The sequence below is a fragment of the Notothenia rossii genome (assembly GCF_949606895.1).
Source record: "Notothenia rossii genome assembly, chromosome: 7".
Classification (NCBI taxonomy): domain Eukaryota; kingdom Metazoa; phylum Chordata; class Actinopteri; order Perciformes; family Nototheniidae; genus Notothenia; species Notothenia rossii.
This window is the reverse complement of record NC_136905.1, coordinates 70,014,488-70,038,107: the sequence shown is the minus strand read 5'-3', so window position 1 is coordinate 70,038,107 and position 23,620 is coordinate 70,014,488. Positions and strand designations below refer to the sequence as shown.

The following is a 23,620-nucleotide window of genomic DNA, read 5'->3' as shown; positions in this document are numbered from 1 at the left end:
TGCAATCAAATACATTATGTTTATCCAAATAAAGTACCAAGAATGAACATATGCAGAACTTTCCCTTTCATAAAAATACATTATAGAGTTTTTACCTTATTGTCAAGTAGCCTGATGAACTCCCGATCTATTAAGTGTTTATACATTTCGTATGCTTCATGGTGGTGTATTTATAATGGTAATGTTGAACTGAATTATATTTTAAGAGATGTTTCTAAATGTGTGTCTCCCTATTCATATAAATGAGGAGGTCAGAATATTAGCACATCTCAATATAATGCAATCCAGTAGAACACATTATGACTTGTTATAGGCTTAAATTCAGTGACCTTCTGGTTAAACAGTGCTATTGGATTGCATCAGACTGTGCAGGTGTTTGCCCCAAGTGCTGGGGGTACTTTCCATTAATAATCTTAATCTGCAAAGCAACTAAACCTGACTACTGTATGTGACAGAAAAGTAAAAGAAATTGCGTCCAGATACAGTGGAATATGCTATACTATATATACACTCAAAGCATGCATTAATTGCAGTTATTTATCAAATATACTATAATCGCAGATAATATGAACAAACAAATCTTTGTAAATTCCCCTCTACTCCCAAATTAATCAAGTGGGGTTTTTCTTTCTGAAGATTTTAAAGAGTCTGCCTGAATGTGATCAATGCAAAGCTTTTTTGATGAGGTAAGGTTGAAATGTTTGCATAGCACGTCCATATGTCTGCTGCCACACCAAGACACTAAATGCACATTTCAAATGGGAAAACTATCTTCATGTATAGCCTATATCACATTGCACCTCGAAAGTACAGTATTGGTCAGAGAATACGATGACATGTGTTCACAATCACACGGCCAACCAATCGTGAAGCAGGACACGTTTACATTTTTGTATTGCAGTCTACAGGTTAGGGATAAAGCAGGGTGTATAGAAAGCAGCAAACAAACTGCGTTAAAACGCAACAATATGGCTTTGAACATCAGCAAAACGTGGTGGATAATTCTGTGGAAAGTTGGAGAGAAGACATGAGGTTGGAAGCTGCAAGAATGCTTGATTTCAATACCAAAGCTGAACGTAAACAGTTTCCTGTGTGTTAATAGGACTAAATAAGCGACGATGCACCGGTGTGCAAAGTGTCTTCACCTCAAATCCTCACAGTTTATAGAAGAAGAGAGAATTTCATACAGCATCTCTCTGTGACCTGATTTCTGTGTATTTTTCCCTGTAGGATATTGTGGATAATAAGGTTATACTGTATGTCAGCCTATACCGTTTTTTTGTATTCCTCTCTGCTTAAAGTCTGCCCGGCAGGGCTTCTCGCCTTTTAAATAAAAATACAGTTTTGAATCCGACGGTCATATTTGCTAAGAAAATAATCATGCAGTCTATCAGATGTTAATGTGGCACCTAAAGGTCTTCTGTTTGCATTATATGTTTAAGCATTTTTTATATTTGATTTCAATCCTATTTATAATTATTCTCATATCAATTGGGCTTCTCCAAAGCAGTTTCAATATAATACAAATATATCCTTGTCTTTTTATCAGTTGTATTATTACGACTTGTAGGGCTACTTTATTAATAGCCTTAAAGGCTTTTACATTGATAACGTTATGGTAAAAATACAAATACAATTGCCTCTTAAGTTTGAAGCTTTATAGAAATTTAAAAAAACGACTACTCTTGGTTAAAATACGGATCGAACCCATTCAGATAAATAAATAAATGTCTCTGCAGTGATACCCGGCTGTCATGTCACTGCAGTCACTCTGCTGACTGACTGCGCTGCAGAGTGTCTGCACACTGAACGTGGTTGACAGATTAAATAACAACAAAGACGTTATGTATAGTCGAGGCTGCAGCCTGCCCTTCAACACATATCACAGCCCCAGCTCAAAGAGCCTGTCCTTATAGGCAGGTTAACCTCACTGACAACCCTTAACTTGTCGAAAGGCTCTGAAGCTGAAATACTTGCTGCAGCTCTGCCCACCGGATCAACTGAGTGTTATAAATTGTCTCTTCAAGGCCTTGATCAGATTTGAGCACACTATATTTAATAATCTAGTAGCCTAAATTACGCATGAGCTGTGCGGTGCCTACTAGGCAGGTCAGAAAACATTTAACTGGTAATTAAAATCCCTTTATAATAGGCCAAGCCATGAGCTCAACAGACACACACACACACTAAAGAAGTTGTGATTTCCGTGCCCCAGACTCCCCTCACAGGAGTCTTTTCTTTGGAGAGGGACCCGCGGTCGCTTCCCTTTACAAAACAGCGGCAGGGCCCCTTTTGTCCGAGCAGGGACCCCAGACCCATCATTAGCACTGATTACCGCTGACCAGTTTGACAACCTTATTGACTGCGAAAAAGACTTTTTCATCGAGTCCCCGGTCCTCCTTATTTTCAATAGAAACGGAAATATTCAGCCATTTTGTCCCTGTGGTTTGAAAAGAGGAGCAGCAAAAAAAAAAAACATAAAAAAGGAAGAAAAAATCCCCCCCAACCCCATTTATTTCCCTTCACTCGTTTCCTCTCTTTCCATAGATGTAGCTTCTGTGTTGTTCGAGCTGAAAGGCTTTTGTCTGTTGCAGAAGTTACTGTAGTGTAGCCTAATTAATCGCAAATTGGAAGAAACCAGGTGTCTGTCCCATCGGTTGGAAAAGCTCGACTTTAACTTCTGCTCTGCTCACTTTGCTCTTCTCACCAAAGCTGTAGGCAACTTCTAAAGTCTATAGAGTCTTGTTAAAATAATAGTTGTAATGCTGTGCAGATATAGCCTATATTTTTTTACTGATATTGTTTTCAACGTGGAATACAAGATTGTTATTCCAGATATCAGTGAGGGATGTAGCTGACAATTAAACGGTGTATTTTGTTGCTACTCTATTTTTTCTGTGGAAATCAAAGAATAAATTGAGCGGCAACAAAATAAACAGTTTCTGTATTGTAGCTACGATTAAAACTATTTTAGGAATATTGTGTCGATGTGTTTAAGGATAAACTTGAAGCTGGATTTATAATCAATATATTAATAAAGCATGCAGTCAATTACAATGTCAACTTGATTAAGAAATAACCTATTCTTTCCAACAGATAAACAATCACATATGTTTGCGTTGATGCTACATTATTTAAATGTTAGGTCGTTTTGAAAGGGTTGTATTTGCACTACAGCTACACGGCATATTTACTATGCTAAATTAAATCCTGTCTTGGGTAAATGGACACTTGCAAAGATTTAAGAAGCTTGCTTCTATATTGTCTGCTTTTCTCCACGGGCAGGATAAAAACCGTTTCCACAATCTGCTGTGTTTTGATCTCCATGATCTCTCTCGCAGATCATCCGGGTTAGTGAGTCGGCCTCTCGGTGACCTCTCGCTGTCACCCTGCATTACACGACGCAAAGCATGTTGGCCAATTAGACCCTGCTATAAAACGTGTCAGGGATATAGCACTGGCGTTATAAAGTCTCCTTCATGACAACATCAAAAAGGCTTTATATAAGAATATAAAAATGATTCATATTTTATAATAAGGCTCATCTCTGTTTTTCCCCAAACACATCTATAAAAAAAGAATAAACTGTATTCTCGCTTGATCAACAATTATTTTATTAAGTTATCTTAACGGTTTTTTTTCTTTTACTGAAACACATTTTCACTAAAGCGCGCATGCTCAACAGGTTGACCTGTGTACAAGGGAAGTATTAAAAACACCAAGCAAATGAATATGAAATTCAAAGAGACAGAGCAGATCGTTTTTAAATAGGCAAATAAACATTATTTATAAAACTTTGAAAGTAAAGTAAAAATATCACAGTTCTTTTTCAACATGAAATACCCACAGAGAACAGCAGGCTAGGCGATCATCCCTTTTTCTTTTGTACTTTTTTTTCTTCTTTTTTAACTTTTCATCTCAGGGCGTTGGTTTATTAGTCCGTCAAATATGTTTCGTCCGTAATTAAGTTCAGTTATCCACACAAAAAAAAAAATGTAGGCCTAAAGAGAAAAGGACGGACAGTCCGCCGCAGATCTCCTCATGTTTGGCACCCGTCAAAAATCAGTTTGTGTTTGTTTTTTAACTCAACGCAGGCACTATGACTTGTTTTATTAGATTGTCTCTCACTCCTCTCCCCGTTTAATTCTTCATCACCGCGGATCTGCCCGTCAGATGTCACATTCACTGTCGCTGGAGGTGATGGAGATGGCCGAGGCGGCTGCTTTGCTGGACAGACTGGCCTCCGGACTGGAAGAGTTCCCCAGCCGGTCCACGGTGCCGTCATCATCCGCCAGGGAGCGGACCGAGCCGTCGGACAGGACCCGCTGCTGGAGCCTGGACAGGAGGGACGGGACAACATCACATACACGTGTCTATGCAGAGTGTATTCACAATTATTATTTCCTTATGAAAAAAATTAGGGGAACGAATAAATGATTGAAAAAACGACCGATGTGTAGTTATTTCTGAGGATGACATTAAACTAAGAATATTTGTATTTTATAGGCCTATTCTATTTATTTTCTGTGTATTTTTTTAAGAGTAAAACAAATGGCATATCTTAAAAACAACAGCTTAGTCCTATTGTTCTCCTTTAAAAAAACACACAACATGAAATTATATTATGTAAAACTGGCATTTTTACTTTGTGCATGGTTGAAAACATGCCTTATAAAAACCAATGACAGTGCATGGTAGCTTATATTTTACAGAAATATAGCAAGATCAGTTATTTGCAAAACCTTCTTATGGGTTAAAGCAGGATAATTACATGAGCTATATAATTTCACAAATATGTCACTAATTGATGTAGCTCACAGATTATACCTCTCACTAAACAATAATGGGCGGTTTTAGCTGCATGCAACAAAAATGGAAAACAGCAGTGTGACCTCCCGGGCCTTTAAACAGATTGGCTATATTGTAATTGGAAGTTACACAACATGATCTATTTAACTGCTTTATAGCAAATACTAGCTTACTACTATACTACTACTACTACTACTACTACTACATTGCAATTTAAGAATAAAACACGTGAATGTTGTTGTTGTTGTTGTTGTTGTTGTTGTTGTTGTATTGCAATACAAAATGAGGTTTTGCAATTTTTTCTTAGTCTTAAAAGTAGAACCATTTATCCAGAGCTTTGTTCTCTCAGTAATCTAAAATTACACACACAATGTTTGTATTTGTCCCCACTGCTGGCATCATATACACTTCAAATCGGTGGTATGTTACAAAAGAAAATCCCCCTGGTTTTAGGATTACGATGTTCAATCTATCCGAAACATATCTGTTCTGAATTGCTCAATTAGCGAGGGTCACGGCCTGCTTTGCTACATTGAACTGAAAGACGACTCATGCTGCTATTTTCCTAATATCTTTGTTTTTCTGCTGGAGTTATTATGATCCGAAAACCTCAAAATATATTGGTGTAGCTCACCTGTTCTTCGCAGCCGCTGCTCTGTCTCTTTGTCTGCGGTTTTTGAACCAGTTTCCTACTTGTGTGGGTGTAAGTCCTGTAGCCTGTGCAAGCTCCCTCTTTTTACTGGGGTTCGGGTAGGGATCCTGCAAATACCATTCTCTTAACAAGTGCCGGGTCCTCTCCTTGAAGCAGTGGGTTTTCTGCTCTCCATCCCATATGGTTCTGGGAAGGGGGAACTTCTTCCGAACCCGGTATTTGTCCACCGGCCCCAGCGGGCGTCCCCGCAGCTTCTCCGCCTCCTGGTAGTGCGCCTCCAGCCACAGCGCCTGCAGCTTCGTGTGCGACTCTTTGGTGAACTTGTGGTTCTCCAGGATGTGGTACAGTTCACGGTAATTGCCCGTGTGAAAGGCGACGACGGCCCGGGCCCTCAGCACCGACTCGTTCTTGTTGAGGACCTCGCAGGCCGCCGGCGCCACGGGCAGAGACCAGAGGAAGCGGCCGAGGCGCTCCACGTCCCCGCTCTCCTCCAGAGTCTCGCAGACCCCGGCGACCTGCTGGGGGCTGAAATTCAAGATGGGCAGCTGAAACATGGAGGCTTCTTCTCCGGTGCTTCCCTCTCCCCCTCCTTTCTCTCCCCGTCTCCTCTGCGTCGAGTCCTCCTGCTTCTGCCTTCCGTGCGCCGATGCGGTCTGAAAAAACGAGGCAATCCCAAAGTTACCAAACCAACCGTGTGAGCAGCCGTGAAACACGCAGACACCAGGGGTGGAGGACCGACGCTGCGTGGGGGCCAGCTACCGCATCCTCCGCTCGGCAAACTTGGCAGGCAAAGGGCTGAAGGTGCGAGCGAATTAGAGCCGGAGCCGCGGTGTATTTTTCAAGGTAGTCTGGGATTGAAAGTACGAAAGAATTAAAGCCGGAGCGGAGAGCTATTTTTTAAGAGGGGAGAAAAAGACAGTCAAGCCCCCTCCGATGATTTCCTATTGGACTTGGCAGATTGGCTGTCCGGTTGCCATGGATGCACGTCAATCACTGTCAAGTTCGGCCAATCAGGCGGAAAGGAGATCTCAGCACCTCCCTTTTCAAAAATAATATAAACATTTTGACCTTTTTGCTTCGCGTCTTCAAACGTTTAGCTGCCCCACCGTGCTTTCCAAACACCCTCTGCCTTTGTGTTAAAGAAAGACTCTTCAGTCTATATAGTCAAGTGGCAAAGCAGGCAAACACGCTCAGCTCAGTCTCCCTTCAGAGCTCTTGAAACAGGCTTTACAGCAAAAAGACATCCCGGCTGACTATAGGCTGCCCTAAACTCACAGGCTATTAAATGTAAGACAATAACAAACAGATGATAATTATACAGTGTTAAGTATGGCCTTTTACATTTCTGGTTTTATTTGAACTCTCCTATTAGGCCTATCTAATGATAGCCTATATCGTAAACTCACGCTAGCTGGATTAGGTAGGCCTAGCTAGAATTATTCTCTTTTTTTAAGATTATTGGTAATGTTTAATAATCGTTTACACCCTCAAGGCTTTTATCGATGTTGAATTGTTAATATACAAAAAGAGGTCAATATGGTTTTTATTTCAACAGGACTCTGAATTTGTAGTAAACTCAGATTTGCAACCTTGACCAGAGTTAGTTGAGGCTTCCTGCATTATTGAACCTCACAAAACTGCACATTTATAAAGCATAATAAATCATATTACGGTTATGATGATGCATGCTCTTTTAATTGGGGCGTGAATAAATGCTCTTTTTGAAACTACAGGCTAATTTAAGTTTTTTGTTGTACTGGCATATATGTGTGTGATGGTGATCGCAGCAGACTGCAGCTCATTCACTTTCAATCTGCCTTTATTTACTGTAGCTCGTTCCAGGGCCGACAGCATGCACAGGGAGGCTGCTTCTGTGAAGTGAAACATAGCAGGGAATAAACGTGATACTTGTTTATATAGGATTATCAAGGCCCTGCCAGGCTACTCTGCTTTAGTATCAGACACACTCCGTTTTGTGCACAGGCTGATTTGGTAAATAAGAGGGCGGATAGATAGCGCAGATGGTTTGAAGTGTCGGGTCAGATTATTTCATGGCTGGATACAGTAGTAAAGTTCATTCTGACGGAAAAGCCTGATATTATTTTTCACAGATCGCCCCCTCCCGCACACACATAGGATACAGACTCACTCTCGCTCTCTCTCTTCCCCTCGCTGTCTCTCTCTTCCATGCACGCTCACGCACTCACGCACGCACTAGAGCCGAATCCCCTTCGGGCTTTTTTTGCATGAATTATAGACTCTTGATGCGGGGTTATGAAATGCCTTCTGCAGAGGAAGCTGTTCATTCTCTAGCTGGTTTACAGCATCATTATAACAATAACAAAAAATGCTATATTTAAGAATTTAATAATAATGTTCATGTTAATGTCTCTCAGAAATAGGTCTGATTTGACACATAGTCTGCATCATAATTAGGAAATTACCATTTTATATTGGATCAAAGAGACTCTATAAACAGATTAAGAAGCATGGTCATTCATTCACCCATATTATTACACCAACCAGTAAATATTGGTAAATAAAGGATAGGCCTCCATCAGATGCAGCAGTGGAAGTAAACTCCGAGGGCGACTGACAAGGTGCTGCTCTGAAATATTTAGCCGCCTGTAAATATTTCATCCATGCAGGCAGCACGTCCTAAGCCAAATTTACAAGGACTGCAATACTTTCTCTAGGAAGTGCACATCAATAAAATATGGGCGAGTTTTGGATCTCTTAAACGGAGGGCTGGAAATAACAATTGTAGACTACGCTCTGTAAGCAACACGTCTAGCTCATAGGCACTGTTAAAACATTAATGGAAAGGGTGAAAAAGAAGGACACGATTTTTTTTTTTCAGTGTGAAAAATCTCGTTTTGCCATTACTGCGCTAATAAACAGTTAACATCAAGCAAAACACCACAAATATTCCCTTTTGATTCGCTTAAAGTTGGTTTTTAATTGCTCACGTGTCAGCCTAATTTTTATTCATTACATGTTTCCCCATATTATTTAACCTTCCAGTACATTTTTTATATTTTTGCCATCTTTAATCAGACTGAAGTGGCAGACTATAGGCTACTTCCTCTAACATCCAGGCTTATGTCACTGTGTGAGCAGATAGTAGGCCTCCTGACACCAATATCTCCCCACATTCAGCCCCACACACACTGGATCTCATTCAAATACATCTACTATTTTTTTCTCCTTTGTCTATTTGGCATTATGGCATCCCCGCAGCCAGTCCTCTGTTCATTTTTTATTTCTGCTGTCTGTTTTGATCTTCTTTTTTTTTTTTTTTTTTTTAAGATTCTCTACTTTACATACAGTTTAAACCAAATCCAAAATCCGTGGAGGATTGTTGTGGAGATTCAAAACTAGAGGGGGTGGACAAAATAGTTTGAACACAAGGAAATAAAAGACACTGACTAGAAAGGTATTTTACAATTATCTAGTTCGAAAGAGCTGCAAAACATGTCAGTAATTGTTCCTGTAAATGCGTCTAAAGTGGCTTTACTGGTATTTAGTAAACCCTCGGGCCTCTGTAGATGTGAGATACAAGATGGTTTCATCCTTTAAAATCTAAATATTAACTACAAGGTTTTTTTTAAATGGCCAGAGGATTTGAAATATTCAATTGCATATGCACTGGCTACATCCATTGTAGAGATCATGGTATTTTAGGCAATATACCAATATATTATTGATATACAGGGACAAGATATAATCTTAGAATTGTTTCACAATAATGCATGAGTGTTGTATAATTCTTGTCTTTTCCTGGGTTAAAGGCAGACTAATCTTCCGGTTCTAATAATTATGATCATCTATGAGAAATCCCATTGCTTGAATGTTTTTGCAAAAGTCAGCACTACCAGAACATTGCAGTATTGATAGAGTTATTTGATGTTATCATAATGCCCAGCCCTACCGGATAAGACTGAAAGCCCAGAACATAATTAAAATGGTGCTATAGCAAGTTAGTGTTTACTCAACAGCTGAACAGTATCAAACTTAAAGTTCAAAACATTAATGAGCTTTCAAGTTAGAGTTAAATAATATAAATTCCATGTTTATCATTATGTACCAAGGTAAATCAACTTAATGACAGTAGCTATAATACTATCAGGAATATTGAAGGCTGCTGTGGCTGTTATGCCAACTGATACAGATCATTAACTGCATCCAACAGCGGAAGATAATTGCCAAAGAGAAAATGCTTGATACACGTTTCTTTCTAAAGCTCAGTGACGAGGACAACTACAAGGTGAAGAGAGCATTGATACAGCAGCAGAGAGGTGTGGTGCACCCTGCTGCAGAACACCGCTCAGTCGCTTCACTATTTATGATAGGAGACGAGTGCGTTTACTTTGTGTCATCATTAGCATGTAGCGGGGCTGTGGCTGGCCCTGGGGAGAGGGAGGGAAGGAGTGGGGAATAGTTACATGTGAACAGGCTGGAAATGACCCAGATTCCCTAGGATCACTGGAGCAGACGAGACGCTACAAGAGCCCGTCACCAACAGCCATGCTGCCACTATCACAAACAGACCTACAGCCCCATCACTGCTGCTATTCAGAAACATGCAGGCACAGCGAAGAGGGCTCACTGAACATCACTGCTAATCTGTAACAAAAAATATCATCTCCACATGCTCTGATACTGTAAACATCCCCTGGCCTATGTGTGTGGCACAGAGCCTGTTTAAAGTACTTAAACAGCATCAAGAGAAGGCGGCAGTGATGTAAAAACAGTGGCACACAATGCCAATGTATGCCGTTTGCCCGGGGCAGTAAGGCACTTCTGCTTAGCAAAAGATGGAGGGTGCATTGCTTTGTACATTCGCTATAGCTGCTCGACTTCAGTGCTTGTTGACTTGTGCATGACAGTGTGTTTTAACTAGTCGTATATCCCGGTAGGATTAACTTCGACCCGGATGTATTTAAAGGGTATGGTTTACGCAGAGGGATTTAAAGAGAAGACTCGTACGTTGCCTCGTGGCTAAACGGTGACAGGAGGGTTGCGGCAAAGCTCTCTCGGAGTTGTGTTTTCAGACCCATTTACCCTGGGGGCAGCAGTGGCTCTCGACACTGTGTTTAATCTGTGGATTTGTGGTAACAGAGAAGACTTCTTATCCACTGACCCATTGGCCCCTAGTGTACGTAATCCAGTGCCTTTCACACAGCCCTGCTGACACGGATCGAGGAGAGCCAATACATTGCCGCATTCAGTGTGGGGGGGGTGACACACACACACACACACACACACACACACACACACACACACACACACACACACACACACACACACACACACACACACACACACACACACACACACACACACAGCCTGCCAGCCCTGACACACATTCTCCTCCCCCAAGCTTTTGTTTCACAGGGCATACACTACACAGCACAGGCTACTGTTATTATAATCAGTGAACATGATATTTGACCTTTTCCACTAAGCCAATTCACAATAGTATGGTAAATATGTAATACCGTAATAATGCTCACTTAAAAACTGAAATTGACAGCAGCGCTCTATTTGTACTGAAGAGCCCATTCTCAAAGCTGCTATGAATAAAGTAATTTTACCTATTTTTAGAACATACACAGTAAGGCCATACAAAAACGGGGGGCCCATTACACTTATATAAAAGACATTTTCTGTGGTGAAGATCTCTGCAGTTCCCCTGCGTATTACAACAGGCTTTATCAACCCTCAGTGTCTTGTAAATGTAAATGTAACTTCGTTGAATCCTGCTATTGTCCGGCAGCATAGCAGTGAGATCTTATATTGAAGGTTTCTTCTACAATGCCTTTAACAAATAAGCAAGAGAACTAGGCTGGGATGTCTCAAACAAACAATACAGTACAAGTGTCCCTCGAGTCCTTGGAAGAAAGCTATTAGGAATACCTTGAAACCTACCTCTTTCTTCATTCATCCCACATTTGCGGAACATGTTATAGAAGACATGCAATGATTTCATCCATTCTATTCATGAATACAGTCAATTGAAATGAAACTAGGGAGAGTGCATGTAGCACACGGCGGGCTATACATTACCGATGCTTGTGAGTGTTTGTCTAAGAGGCAAAGCATGAAAGGAGACATTCCAATTGAACAAATGCATGCATCACCTATAGCGCTTGCACAACAAAACGATTGTGTATGCGAGGCAGCATATCGCTGTTGGAGCTAAAATGCCAACCTAGTAATTACGAACAGTAATGTGTTCAGGCACAGTCATATACAGCATGCTGGAAATTGAACACAGAAATAAGGGATTTTCCACATAAAAACGTACAGGAAATTGGCATCCAGTGCCTTGCTTTTATTTTAAAAATCACTCTTGTTTTCAGTCCTGCTGAGCTGCAGCTGTGAAGCGCAGTGTAATAGGATGTAAACAGTTTTCTTTTTATAATCCAACACAATGTTCCAGTTGTCAATACTACTGTACTGTATGAGGTAGAATGTTGGAAAGAAATTGTAAAACCTTTTCAGTTTATGTATTGTGTTGCCACAGCTAGAATCAAAAAAGGTGGGTTGAATAAATGCTTGGTCTTTACACCTCCCTCTGCAGCCACCCACACACTACCTCTTTCCCTTTTGCCATCCTAACAATACACTTTACAATGCTGCGGGCCTGCAACATAACACCTCAAAGATACATGTTTACCTCTATTATGCTAGATTATAATACCGTTTGAGACAGAGTTTGTATCATAATAATCTTTAGCCTTTATGAAGTTTTTTTTCCGATTATTCTGCCTGTGTGACAACAGCAACCCTCCTTTGTTGTGTTGCTTTCCAGAAAGCCTCCTCGATGTCTCCTCTCCTCTGGTGTGGACAGTGGTCACCCGTAGAGCATTTTAGGCTGCAGAAAAACACCCTTTACAATAAAAAAAAAAGAAAAAGAAAGAAATCCATGTCAGAGAATCTTGACGACACCCAAAGGTGACAGGAGTCAAAACTCATTATGGTCAGAAGGTCCTTTGGCACCATGGAGCTACATGACGCGTGAGTCGGGGCACAGGTCACAACGCCGCAGCCTTGCAGCCTGGGCCCTCACCTCCACTTCACATTGTCTAAGAGCCCACACACACACACACCCCCCCCACACACACACACACACACACACACACACACACACACACACACACACACACACACACACACACACACACACACACACACACACACACCTCTTCTAGCAACAGACTTTGCTCTTTTGTCTGCACTATCGCAGCTTTTTCAACAGTGACCTTTACACATAGTCTCTTTAGGATGTGTGCGATTTAATGTGTTTCATGTGAGTAGAAAAGAAGGTTGTATGAATAAAAAAAAAGCAAGCAATATTTCTTTCTTGAACTGGAAAATAAAGGACAAGCCAGATTCGTTTTAATGTATTTATGTGTTTGTTAACCCCCCATTACCACTTATATATCTTCAGACGAATTGAGAGGGAAACAACACGGAAGCCTGAATTGTGTCCATTAGCTTAGGAGGAAGGATTCATACGGAGCTGCAACTTCACCCTGAGCTCAGAATACTTTGGAGTAAATGATACACTCATCGCTGCACTACTCTTCTTTACTATGAGAATGAAAAAGACTCCTTTAAGTGCATTTCTTTCAATAAAACAGAAACGTTTCTTGGACTTAGAAATGTATTCGAGACAATCCCAGATGGCAGCAATCTGTGAGCTAAACCGAGGTTCACTGCGAGAAGAGCCTTCGCATACAATGCAGCACAATAACACACTTGCTTTTGGAAATAGAAATGTTTTCAATGGCCAATGTCACTGCCTCTACAGCAAGGTTAAAGGTTAAGGTTAGAAAATGCAGTTTAGATTCAAGTTATCAATGTTACCAATTATTCATATCTGCAAATAGAGCTTCTTTTCAAATATTCTGAGAATTGTCAACAGCTGTGTGTGAAATTATTACATTTGACAAAATAAATTAAAGGTCATTTATTATGCAAAATCCACTTTTTCCTGTCTTTTATACATGAACATGTGTCCCCTCTGTGTAAAGCAATTCTGAAAGTTTCAGGAAAAAAGATTCTCTCATTTTGTGTCCTGATCCATTTATATATAAAAACCTGTCTGAAAATGAGCTGATCCGATTTTGGCCACTTTATGATGTCATAACGATTTTTTTGGCTTGTGTAACTATTAGCCAATCACCAGTCAAAGTTACCCCCCCCCTTATCACCTGAATCCTCCTAGGGTTCTTTTTACCCAAATATCTCTCAGAGGGGCGTGGGGAGTGGCTCCTTATTTTCATCTAAAGTAACAGACAGAGAATCAGCACTTTTGAAACAGGGCTGAAACAGAGGGGATTATAGGAAACTACAATGCGTGATCTGTTTGGTATTTGGAGCCAAAAGCTTCAGAGACATGTTTTGTATATATCTGAGAACTATAATAAAGTAATGAAAAACAGTATAATAGGGGAGCCTTAAGGATAATGTGAGATATCCCAAAGGCCAGATCCAGACTTTAACATAATAATAATGTATTCTGATTGCAAATGGAGCACACACTCAGAATGTGGGAGTTGTTTCCACTACAAGGGGCAGCAGTGAGGGATATCACGGATTTCCGGACTCTTAATGTCTGTCAGCTGTGCTTTATTGATGGCTTATGTCAAATGCCATTCTGACAGAGCTCATTAGGATGAAGGGAGTCGTCTAGGTAGAGGCAGGAGAAGGCAGAGCTGGCGAGCTGCCGGATCACTGTGTGCACGGGGCTCACCACTGGACCTAGAGGGTGATGCCTCTGACAGGAGTTAGCTGACAGGGATATGTGTGTGTGTGTGTGTGTGTGTGTGTGTGTGTGTGTGTGTGTGTGTGTGTGTGTGTGTGTGTGTGTGTGTGTGTGTGTGTGTGTGTGTGTGTGTGTGTGTGTGTGTGACTCAGCACAGGGTGAGGGAGGCTGATGGAGTGCAGAGAGAGAAAGTATATGTGTATGTGTTCATGTCATTGCTTGAGTTACCCGGTGTCACTGAGCAGGTCTCTGCTTGATGCCACAACGCCAAACACAACTGACAGGCTGAGAGTCATCTCGCTTTCGCCACTCACACATACTCAAATATGTATCCGTGCACAGCCCTCTCAGTGCACTGTGTGGCATCAGCAGTCTTGTGCTACAAGGACATGGCCATGTAGAGACTTCGGGGACCTTGAGAAGATGAGTCAAACGATTTCCTCGCTGCTCCCTGCTCTTCTCTGTCGCACGGTAACATCCTGCGTTTCCCTTTAAAAAAAGACACGAAAATTGCATTTTATTTGCACCTGGACTGTCACTTTTGGTATTGGCGTTGTATGGGAGAAATACATTTACACATCCTCATTCAGGGATTATACTCTATAGCCAGCAGCCATGATCTAATGTTACTCTAAACAGCTGAATTCCTATCTGCTATGGCCAGAGGCACTGGTGATGAGCTCAGACTGTTATGTGACATCTTAATATACTGATTAAAAATGCATGTTTGGAGGGTAAGCAGAGGGGTGTTCTGGGTGCTCCTGCCAGGGAAGATTAAATCATCCTACTTAACAGATATGCTGGGAATTCAGGTCAATGTAAATGAGCAAGCTATAGGAAAACAAAGTCAGCAGTGGATTATCTAATGAGGCAAACATAATAATATAGCACAGAAGGAAATCGGATCAATAAAAGTCCTGGCTGTGCGCCTGTGTCAAAACCAGATGTGTTGACATGGAAGATCTCATTCAGATGCTGAACCAACCACAAGCAGTTAGGTGCAATTAACCTTTCACTTTCAGTCCTGCCAAGAAAATCCATATTGAAATCCACTATAAGAAAAGGGAGACACACTATCAAAAGAACATAGCACACTAGCCAAGGATGAAGGATGTGATACAAGTTTGTTTGTGGCATCTAGTTACATTTCAATCTTGCCACATATCTTGGCACACTGCAGCACATGGACACAGACAGCAGCAGGGAGGCTGAGCCAGGAGAACTGGAGACAGCGATAAAGCTATCTCTGCTTGGAAGTTGTATGGAGCCCGGCCAAAGAGATGATGCCGCTAAACCAATCGGATAAACAAACACACGTCCTCAAAGCCACTATGTGAGAGGATCGATCGGTTGCTTTCTTTTCCACAAACAAACACCAATTATACACAGGTGGAGAGGCAGGAACTGACCAATACAAAGCCACTCACAATTAAACTAGTTAGTTATGGCACCAGTTATAACACCACAAACAATTGTAAACAAAGTATTTCAAAATCCGGTTTAAGCTGCAAGAGTAACTGTTGTTAATATCAATGAAAATAAACAAAATAGAAAATCATGGGAATAAAACAATATTGTATCCAATTGTAATATTTAAGTCTAATTTGTTAAAATTTCACAGGTCTAAAATCAAATAAATTATTTATTAGATATTGTGTATATTGCTAGTAATTGCAATGTTGTGAATATTTAACTGCCATCAAAAATATAATAAATTGCTAAAAATGATCGTACATAAAAAAAAGAAATAATGATGACAATGGCTGTAGCTTTAATCACTTAATGTTGGACATCTCGAAATAAAAGAGGTCGAGCATTTACGTGTGACCTGAAATGTGAAAAAGGTGTTTTAAATACATGAGCCAAAACAGAGACAAAGAGCCACTAAATATATTTTAAATCAGATGAATTACTAGTGTCTTGACTACTTATATCAAAAACAACACATATTCTTTTCTGAGGAAAGCACAAGCTACTTTGTTTCTTATGGAAGCTATATCAAGGAGACTATTTTAACTATCAAATATGAAGCGGGAATATTGTTCCACACAATTTGTCGGCTGAACACATATGAAAGGAAGCTATTGTACAGTATCTTTCTTTCTTGTTGTACCTTGGTAGGTTCCTACAGAATTTAGCATCACCTTTTACAATCTTCCAAATGCTTAGAAACACTGACTGTCACGGCCTTGTGCTGAATAATACAGCTTTAGAGAGAGCAGGGGAATGTTCCTCAGGGTGCAGGTGTGCCCTGATAGTCTCATAAGCCCCGGCAGCACAAAGAAAGAACGATGCTTTCTTGGTGAAAATGAATAGGGAGGCACGAGATGGATCAACAATGGTGTTTCGTTTGGGTGTATTTTGGTGTTGACCTTCAGACAGAGCGTCAAATAAATGCAACACCGAGGGGGGAAATCAAGAATCCCACTGACCCTGAATCTCTACACCCTGCGCTTGCATTGAATAAATATGTGATGTACAGAGATGACTTGGGAAGAAAGAAAAAAAATCTAATTCAGAAAGTGTAATACCATTTTTTTTTTTTGACAAGCAGAGAGACAAAGTAATGCCTCTCAGAACCAGCAGCGCAGTCGTCCCTCTCAAAGACAGAGGAGCTGCACACTTATACATGGCAATCAATAAACACTACGAATGTGAATGAATAAAAAACACCTGTGTCGATTTAATGTGAACACTACTGCTGTTCAAGCAACCTCTGGGAAGTACATTCATTAGTCTACAGAGCAGAAGAAAACCCATCCACCTTTAAATCAGTATATATAAATATGTATGGAAATGTCACTCCTTGAAAGTCGTTTTCTCCGTATCCACCTCACTCTCAACTTGTGTCTCCGATGTCGCTCTGAAAGGGTCAGTGTGGCGCATGGGGCTGAGAGGCTTGACATGCAGTGACGGGGCTGACAGGGTAAGTGAACAGACTGCTAACTCAGGCAGGAAGGAGATGGACACACACTTATGGAATGAGGAGAGCGCTGAAGGAAGTGTCTGCTCAGGAAAATTCAATGAGTGTCAGAAAAATTGAAATAAGCCTAACGTGGACTCTATTTATTAACTGTATTTCCATTGGAATAAAGAGGTGGGATACAGCGATCACTGCATCTCAGATTATATATGAAAAAACTGAACTTCAAACGGCAATCTCCCACGTAGCGATGCCTGCAGGGAGGCGGGGGTTTGGAGATCTCCTGCCTGTCCTTGTGTGTCACTTATCAGCCCAAGGAAATTTTTTTTTTTTAATTTGCTGATAGCGCAAAGTGTCTCCATGAGGCTAATGCTTTATGTCAGATTCTATACCAACTCCCGCATTAGAAAGAGGGAATCCACCTTCACTTTTCCTATAAAAGCATTCCTCTTTTCCCACCACACTTAGCGGGGGTGAGGTTTTTAAGCGTCGACGCGGTTGAAAAGCTGATGACTAGGTTCCTAGTGGGTGCTAGATGTGTACTGTAGAATACTCCGTGATTCACCGTGTTTTGTTTATTTTCTCTTCATTTTATTACACTTCAGCACCGAGGAGAGCAGGACAAGTGAATTGATGGTTGGGTGGAGCAGGGAGGGGAGGGGAAGGGGGGGCTGTTGATAAGGAAGAAAACAAAATAAAAAAATAAAACAGACAAGGAGTGCCAAGCTCTGAAAACTGGCATGCTGCAGGTTTATGTCAGTCACCTAGCAACAAGTCCTCCCCATCACTTACCCCCCGCTTCCCCGTCTCCCGCTGCGCTCTCTAATTCAACAAATCTGCTCAGAATGTATGGCTGCTCTTCTAACAAAACGCATTCTGCGCTGGGGGCTAAGGATGTGGGCCTCCGCTGAACACGCCACTCAGCTGCCCATTGACCACCGGGGCCTTTCTCTGCACACACTAAGGAGCGAGGGACAAAGACCTTGAAAGCAGGGGCAGCTCCACAGAGAAAACATTTGCTTGTAATTGTGTTTGACTGCATAATGAAAATGATGTTCTTTTTTAATTTGGGCTTGTTAAGGCCACACTATTTTCCTCTGGTCACCTGATTATTGTAAAGAAGCAACCCCTCACTTGCCCTATGGGGCGCTGAGGGGGGAAATATTGAAAATGGTCCAAAGACCTCCTCCCTCTTTACTTTAACCCCTCTTGTGTTTCAAGTGTTCTCTGGTAAAAACATAAATATGTAGACTCTGTTCATTACAGGATGGGAGAGTACGCGAGAATGAGGTTTTTTTTTTCTTCTTCCCTTGAGAAAGGATAATGACACACACACACACACACACACACACACACACACACACACACACACACACACACACACACACACACACACACACACACACACACACACACACACACACACACACACACACACACACACACACACACACACACACACACACACACACACACACACACACACACACACACACACACACACACACACACACACACACACACACACACAGGAGTGCTGCCATGCTTGCCCTGAGTCGTGAAGCATTGAGAAGGTTAGCATTCCTGGTGCTACTTCAGTGAAACAGACCATTAGTGGGAGCATCGGGCTAGCACCCGAAGAGAGTGCTTCAATGGACACATTCACATCCAGTGATTATTTGCACTTTTAGCCCACCCAATTTCCACTTTTTATTAATGTGTGTTTTCCACATTCATCTAGCCATCCCCCTTTTTCTCCTCTCTGCTCTTCTGTGGCAAAGGTGAGGGGCCTTCCGGTGAAAGTCTACGCCTGGAAAAGAGAACATTTAAACACGTCCAAGCGGGGGACAAGTTTGCTTTCATTAAAAGGTTGCACTGTTTGCCACATTTTGTGTCTTTGTCAAAACTGCCTACAAGGACCTTCCTTTAATAATTTATATGTCACATTTCTTCAGTGATTTCTGTCATGTTCTATATGATTTATGTCAGAAGTTGATGCGTCGCTGAATCAGACACGGTTTCCTGTCACCCTGCCTATGGACACCTATTCAGTGATTTCATTGGTTTACGTCTGGGTCCCTTTTTCCCTGTCACCCCCGGGAAACCCTGTGATAAAGCACGAGTCTGCTGAGAAGTCACAGGTGAGGAGAAACTGGGCTGACCTCCGCTCCCAGATATTCAAACGTACTCTCTAGGTTTCTGGCTTTGAGGCCGAGAAACAAGGTCGAGTCATTTGACCTTGATGGCGATCGGTAGCTTTCCTAACAAACAATTGAATCCAAGGTTTAATGTCAGAGTCATGATCCTTGCTCGTGTTACTGAATCTCACAGTATTTATAGAATCATATAAATGTGATAGCATCAAACTGCATGTATTTACTTGCACTATTTTTTCAGTTTTATTGTGTTGCACTGTTGGAGGAGCCTGGGACCTAAGATTCTCATCGTCATAACTACACTGTAGCTTTGTACGTATGACTAATAAAAGCCTGAACCTTTCACCATCACAACAGGCTTAACGTCCGACCCATTCACTGCTGTCCTGATTAGTTTCAAACATTCAAACTAAGGCCTAAATGGATGTAATACTATCATTGTATATTCAATTTTAAATAAACAAAGCCAGTTTATTAGCCTAAAGTTATCCAGTCTAATACAACAGTCCTGCATCAAATGAATGAATGTTATAATGCGAAACTGTCGAGAGGCGTCGATTCAATTTGATGGTCATTTTGGAGGCTGCTGTTTGTGCTGCTGAACAATTGCATTCTAATAAACTGAGAGGTGTTGCTAATATTATACCCACTGCATTTAAATCAGTGAGGAAGGATTTCATATTAAAAACACTCAATAAAATAACACAATAACCAACATCAGTTGAATCAACACTTCTCTAACATTCTTTTAACAAAACCTTCATGAAGGTGGGACTTTTTACAATTTAACTTGAGCTTTATTTTTGCTTTTTCAGTAAATAAATGAAAAATAAAATACTTGATTATGTTCAAACCAATACCCTTTAAATCAAATAGCATCAAAAAAGCAGTCTTGCTCTTGGATTTGCAACATTACCCACAATTGTTGTATTGTATTTAATCAGAGATATTAATCAAAGATAACCACCTTGATGTAAAATAAAAAGGTCAACATCACAAATAATCTCTCAGTAGCCAAAATGCATACATCGTCATATCACTATAAACAATTAAAAAACAATTTCAAGCAGAAACTTTTTAATAATATGCATTATCTGGGCCCATTAATAATAGGAAGTCCTGTTTTCTATTATTTTTAAAATTTGGTTTTGAACTACTCGTCAGACAAAATAAGGACAAATAAAGAAATCACATGTCTATAAGAGATGATTAGGAGATACTGTTTCCCTCAAAGATCAATCAGTCCTTTAAGGAACATATTATAAATAAATAAGGTATATGAAATAACAATGGAAATAAATGGTAGTTGTAGCCCCCAAAAGATTGACCCAAAATATTTCACCCAAGGACAAATATATTTCTCAAGTTTTAAGCGATTAAAAGCAGAAATGTGTCAGCGTGACTTGGTGTGCGTTGTTGAGCAGGTGTAAAGAGAGAGAAGGGTTGAATAGTCGGAGAGGTCAGATGGGACTGACTTCAGAGGAGGGATCCTGTCAGACTGGAGTTGCTAGAGGGCCCGCGGTAACACCCCCCCCTCCCACTATGGATTAACAAGTTTCAGCACCACATTGACAAGAGCCTGTTTCATTCGGTCTCTCAACAACAAGTGTCAACAAGTGAGCGTGTGGGTATTTTCAGGACTTTCACCATAAGGATCCCAACTTTGACACCAATTAAAGAGATTATGTCTTAAGATGAGAGGGAAACTATAGCCGTGTGTTACCACTGTGATAGCTTTTGACAAGGTCACAGGGTACCGTGCCACAGTGCGTGACCTCCACAGGGAGCTGCAGATCATACTGGGATAAAAAGCAAATACAAAGAAATAGTCCAATTACAGACACTGAGGCCCTTCACTAAAATATAAAACCAGTGCAGACAGATGCACCTTCTGCCAGTGAGTAGCAGGATATAAGGAAAAAATGACCTATAATTAACACCGTCCACATTTAGCTGCAGCTCTCCTCCAAAATGGCCTGTCCTACATTAAGTCAACATTGCAGTTTTTTTTAATTGATCTTGTATAAAAAAAAATATTTAATTTTCTCAGATTTAATTTAGGATAATTTCAGTGGATGCCTGTCTTCAGAGTAACTGAAGTAGTAGTTTGACAATGTAATTTACACACATTAGGCCTACAGCCTTGAAATACAACACTTGAAATCGAAAGGGCATAAGATACTGAATGAAACTTAAAATCAATCAAAATGTATTTCAGGAAGAGAAAGAAAACTGTTCTTTATCTGGTTTATTCAAACAACAAATCATGGTGACCCTTTTTATTTAATGTTAGAAAGGCCTATCACTTCCATGACGTACTTGAACCCTTTTATAGTTAACGAGTATTTTTACACTTTTCAGGAAGCGGTCCTATATGATACAAAAACAGACGCTGTGCATTTCAGCACACATGCATTAATTTGTACATTATAAGTCTGCAGAATATCCAACTAAACGAAATATAAACTGAAGCGGATGGCTATTATTTGAAAGGCCAGGTTTGATTTAAATACAATTAAATCCTCAACGAAATGTTTGCTGCGTCGCTTTGAGTGAATCTGCATAGGCCTGATTTGCACTTTTTCTCCTTTTATCGTCTCAATAATTAAGCTAATCAAATTAAAACGTGGTAAATATGTTCATAGTTTTTCCAAAGTCAGTATTAAAATGGTGTCACGTCAATAAAATAGATTAATGCAAAATTCTAATACATCACTTAAAGCTCTTCAAGCAGGCCCAACCAGAGCTAAAGTAGCATTAGCTTTACACAGCAGGTGCTAACATGCTACATGCTAAACTAATAATAACAACACACTTTTGGGGTCCAGCTCTGTAAGTTGTAATAGTTCCTGGTGTCCTACCTTGGTGTGGAGGGCAGGTTCATTCTGACTTTAGTGGAGTAAAACTCACTGGCCTCCTCCTCCCCCTCTGTGTATTTTCCACTACTCTTTTTTTCACGTGTTTTCACGTTAATTGGCAGCAGTTGAACTGTGAGCCGTAAATCAAGAAGTGCGGAGTGTATTAATGAGTCGGACCACCCAGGAAAACTATTTTCTCTGCACTTTCTTAGCGGACAATGTGAGGATACTCGAGTCTGCCATGCTCTGAAAACCATGAATGAACATTCACAAGAGCAGTGCTCCCCTGCTGCCACAGCTCCAGCAGGCGAAGGGCTGCCACAAGTAGGCCCACTGATTACAGTTATTTTTCTTTTTTTGAAGTGAAGTAATCTGGGAACAAAATATAGGTCCATATATTGGTCGAAATTGGTCTCGCTTAATCTAGTCTAAACGCGGAGCATGTGACAAAAAAGTTAGAAATTGAGGTTGAAAAATCTTAATAGTAAAAGGAAAACACTGTAGCCTACAATAAAAATAAATATCCCAAAAAGACTTATTAAAGTAACACAATTACGATCTATAAAAGTTTGGAAAGTTTTGCACATTACTTAGGCAAAAGGGATATTATTATTTTTTTTACTGTAAAAGCAATATTCATATCTTTAATGTAGCAGAAGATTCAATTTAAAGGAAATATATCAGGCTATTCAACATGCAACACAGTAAAAAACTAAACTTACAAGTCCTTTTAAAAATCTGCCAAAACTCCCTTTTTTCACACAAGAGCCGATCCGCAGCACTGAAGGTATAGGGCTTAATTGTCATCCATTATGAACCCTCACAAAGCTAGACCACTGGCTACTAAAATACCAAGGTTAATCTTGATTAAATGTCTTCACAGGGAACAAAAAGCATATTTTACATAAAACATCCTTCAAGGGGATTGAAGCATGATGTTGGGAAAAAGATTAAATAAAAATATTGCTGATGGCAAGGCCAAGCATCACACCTCTCAAATGAAAGGTATCAAAGAGAATAAAGAAAAATCTATTACAAATCCAGAGACCACTATTATGGCTTCATCTGCATTTCCCATTATCTTCCTCAAAATTTAAAGTCACACTTTAACAATCCAAAGCTGTATCTTTAATCTTCCCTCAAAGTAGATTTTAGGATTTCTCATCAATGGAATTTATTGCACACACAGCATTTTAACAAGTTCTGCTTTTGAAGCCACAATTGGTGAAGACAAGTTTGGTAGCCTTTAGGAAACTGCCAGTAGGTGCTAATTGCTGTAAAAGTTAAAGAAAGACAAACGTTATACTTCCTATAGGTTTCTTACTACATACAAAACCGGCAGTGAAGGTGAATACAAAATAAGGTTTAATTCAAAATGATTCTGCTGAATGACTTTACTGATAATTGTCAAATCTCAATATCTATCAAAGAGCAAAGATGTGCAGT

The 23,620-nt window shown here is 40.4% G+C and overlaps 1 protein-coding gene across 2 annotated transcripts; it reads right to left on the bottom strand.

Annotated features, from left to right (window-relative positions):
• Positions 1 to 3,598: 3,598 nt before the first annotated feature.
• On the bottom strand, positions 3,599 to 22,458 carry LOC307047088 (homeobox protein SIX6). Of its 2 annotated transcripts, none has more exons than XM_079693831.1 (3): positions 22,178 to 22,458; positions 5,444 to 6,114; positions 3,599 to 4,335 (listed from the first exon to the last, which is right to left on the bottom strand). In XM_079693831.1, the coding sequence occupies exons 2-3, from the start codon at positions 6,013 to 6,015 to the stop codon at positions 4,170 to 4,172; spliced, it is 738 nt and encodes a 245-aa protein (XP_079549957.1). In that variant the 5' UTR covers positions 6,016 to 6,114; positions 22,178 to 22,458; the 3' UTR covers positions 3,599 to 4,169. The 2 variants fall into 2 exon arrangements, 1 of the variants encoding a protein (XP_079549957.1); XR_013810332.1 differs by lacking the exons at positions 3,599 to 4,335; positions 5,444 to 6,114 and adding exons at positions 11,769 to 12,356; positions 14,466 to 14,726.
• Positions 22,459 to 23,620: the final 1,162 nt, after the last annotated feature.